We start from the raw sequence: 3312 nt of genomic DNA, 5'->3' as shown, positions 1-3312 counted from the left end.
AATCGATTTCGTGATTAGGCAATAAGTAATTGGATAGTGCTAGCTCGACATGTTTGACTATACATGCGTGGCTAAGAAAAGATCACGCGTCGCCCAATCAACAAGTTGGACTAAATATCAAGGAATAGTCCTCGTCATTTTTCACTAAATATCAACATCTCTACTTGTATAAATTCATAATTTTGGTTACTTACCTCTTTAATGGAAGAAATACCAAACAAACTAAGGTTGTATGGAACTGAGGCAGGCCCTTTTGTTCGTAGAGTAATATGGGCTCTTAAACTTAAAGGTGTTGAGTATGACTTTGTCCAAGAAGATCTTTCCAACAAGAGTCCTTCCCTTCTGCACTACAATCCCATCCACAAGATGGTTCCGGTGCTCGTCCACGCCGGAAAGCCCATCACAGAGTCGGCTGTGATACTCGAATACATCGAGGAAACATGGCCTGACCCCACACCATTGCTCCCCAAACATCCTTACGAGAGAGCCATGGCTCGTTTCTGGATCGCCTACGGAGATCAAAAGGTAAATCGGGTTCCACACATCTTCTCCACTAAAAAAAACTTATTCCCTCCGTCCACAAATGGTATGAACTATTTCCTTTTTCGTCCGTTCCTGAAAAGTATAAACTTTCTAATTTTGAAAATTCAAACAACATATTGCCCCCTACACATCATTTTATTTACAACTTATATCATTATTATTTCATTATAATAATATGAAGCTCACTCTCCACTAACATTATTTTCACTACTCTTTCTCTCTCTTACTTTTTCCCTTATTTATAAAAACTCGTGTCGAACCCATTGTTCATACTCTTTGGGAACGGACGGAGTATCATTTAAGGACACATAAATTGAGAAAGTATGACTAGTGTTTTGAACTTTTTTAAAAATAGCTATCATTAAGGAAACATCCCTAAATTGAGGACAAATTATCAACAATAAGGACATTTTAGTTGGGACATCAACAATAAGGATACTTTATGAAGCATTGATGGTATAGTTAGACACACAAATTAATGTCCTTACTACAATTAAAAAGTGTCATTAGCCATTTTTTTGTTATAGTGCTCCTCTCTTTTCTTGTTTTGGTTTGGAGAGAATTGTGATACGTTGTAATCTCTTTTGTGATGCACGCAGCAGCATCACGTATTTCACAGCTTCCTTGCGTGCTCAGAGGAGGGTAAAGAGAAGGCGGCGAAAGACCTGCTGGAAATGTTGAAGATCGTTCAAGATGAGGCTTTAGGAGATCAAAAGTTCTTTGGTGGTAACACGCTTAGTTTGGTGGACTTGTGTTACGGTTGGCTTACCTCGTTGAAGTACGTGGAACGAGTCGTGGGCGTGCGGGTGCTGGAGCCCACGACTCTTCCAAAGCTGTACCGGTGGATGCAAGATTTCAAGGAAGAGCCTCTGGTTAAGGAGAATCTTCCAGACTTGGAGGCGAAGTTGCCAGAGCTCGAAACCTTAAGGAAGCATCTTGTGTCGACCAACAAGTGATGGGAGTCTTGGATAACACTTCGAGAGTCACTATTTTGTAAGTAATTGTTTTCTATAATTCTTAAATCTTGCTCTATGCCTTCCACATTCCTTTTATTTTGACAATAAACACACTTAGATTCAAAAACACACTAAACATACTTCAAATGAACAAGTGGTGCTACCAAAATAAATCAACAATATCAAGTAATCAAGGCAAGAATCAATGGAATAATCAAATTGATATCATCCATAATTAGAGTTGAATTAAGAAAGGAAAAGATCAAAAATTTATAGTGTTTGATTGTATTTCATATACTCTCTCTTGTCCTGTAATAGGAGTTCTATTTAGTTATGACACAGATTTAAGAAATGTAAAGAAAAGTTGGTTGAATAAGTTAGTGGAACATGAGCCTCACTTATATATATGGAGTAGTTTTTTTATAAAAAAAATGTGAGTGGAATGTGAGACCTACTTACCATTTATGGTAAAAGTGAAATATGACTCTTATGGATGAGCCGAAATTGCAAAACATGACTCTTATTGTGGAATAGAGTGAGTATATAATAGGAACTAGTCTTATATATATAGTTGATGTAATAGTGTAGAATCATTCAAGCATATTACAATATAGTCTTTAACGTTCCGGTCATGCATTAGTCTTTTATATTTCGCATTAAACCAAAAAAAAAAAAACCACCAAAACCATGAAGGGAGCCTAGATCCCGATTTGTGGTGGATATATTTCAGTAAAAAAAAAATCAAAACAATCTAGTTCAAATCTTGGATCTTTGCAGGTTAGAGGTAGTTACCTTTCCCGGAAGTGCACTGGTCTCCTCACCTAATCGAAGGCTGATAAGAATATATCGTCAGAATATCCCCATATCTCTATTATTCCATATATTATTGATTTAGCATATCTTTCCAATTTCTTGATAATTAAGTTTGGTTATTCCTATTATAAATAGGAGTCTTTGTTATTCCTTTCAATCAATGAAGAAATATTATAAACTTATTTTCCATTTTCGCGATTTACTTTTCTGTTCATCTTTGTTCTTGGTTTGATTGACGGACAAAGCTCCCGCGACTACCTTTTATCCTCCGTCGATCGCAATCGCGACGCCTGAATCTTGTTAAGGGAAATTATCCCTTAACAATTGGTGCTTTCATTCGGTTCTCATCCTCCATTTACCGTCATGATGTCACGCAACTATTCCGATTATCAGTCCGGACATGCCGTTTACACAGATTGGCAGCAACCGTATCAATTCCACGCTGCCCTACAGCCGCTACCATACCAGCCGGACGGACACCATCAACGTCACCTCTACCACGCCCGACAGCCCACTAGCTGGGACCCACCATGGCTATGCCAGGCCACAACATATCAGCAACCGCCGTTCTATGAGCCAGATATGTACTCGCTGCCACCACCCGGACGCCGTCCTACCTGCTGGGACCCACCTACCTACTGGGAGACACCGGGACAATGCCCCTTCCACGAGGTCTCAGCATACGATCAGCCGCTGCCCGCTGCCAGTAACTCAAGTTGGAATCAGCCTGCACTGCAGCTGCCTCGTCCAGCCACAGCAGCGGCAAACCCGATTGAAGCAATGCTTGATCAATTATTGGAGGCGTGCAAAAGGATGGAGTCTCGCCTTGATGCAATCGACCGCCGCATCGACAATGATGCATTGTATGGCAGTTTGAAACCCATGAATGAGTTCATTCTTGATGAAGTTGTTGTCAATTGTCCTCTGAAATTCGATGTGGTGATGATTGAGGATAATAAAGCCAATGATGGTGGAGATCAACCCATGGATGCTGCTTATC

At 39.9% G+C, this 3312-nt stretch overlaps 1 protein-coding gene across 2 annotated transcripts; it reads left to right on the top strand.

The window, feature by feature from the left end:
- Positions 1–201: 201 nt before the first annotated feature.
- On the top strand, positions 202–2430 carry LOC125199594 (glutathione transferase GST 23-like). 2 transcript variants are annotated; one of them, XM_048097567.1, is made up of 3 exons: positions 202–525; positions 1146–1536; positions 2277–2430. In XM_048097567.1, exons 1-2 carry the CDS (start codon positions 202–204, stop codon positions 1497–1499), a joined length of 678 nt encoding a protein of 225 aa, XP_047953524.1. In that variant the 3' UTR covers positions 1500–1536; positions 2277–2430. The 2 variants fall into 2 exon arrangements, with proteins under 2 accessions (XP_047953524.1, XP_047953525.1); XM_048097568.1 differs by lacking the exon at positions 2277–2430 and having other exon boundaries at positions 1146–1575.
- The last annotated feature ends 882 nt before the right edge of the window (positions 2431–3312 follow it).

The sequence above is a fragment of the Salvia hispanica genome, unplaced genomic scaffold (assembly GCF_023119035.1).
Source record: "Salvia hispanica cultivar TCC Black 2014 unplaced genomic scaffold, UniMelb_Shisp_WGS_1.0 HiC_scaffold_577, whole genome shotgun sequence".
Taxonomy (NCBI): Eukaryota; Viridiplantae; Streptophyta; class Magnoliopsida; order Lamiales; family Lamiaceae; genus Salvia; species Salvia hispanica.
The sequence above is the reverse complement of the archived record's forward strand: the minus strand, read 5'-3'. Positions and strand labels throughout refer to the sequence as shown.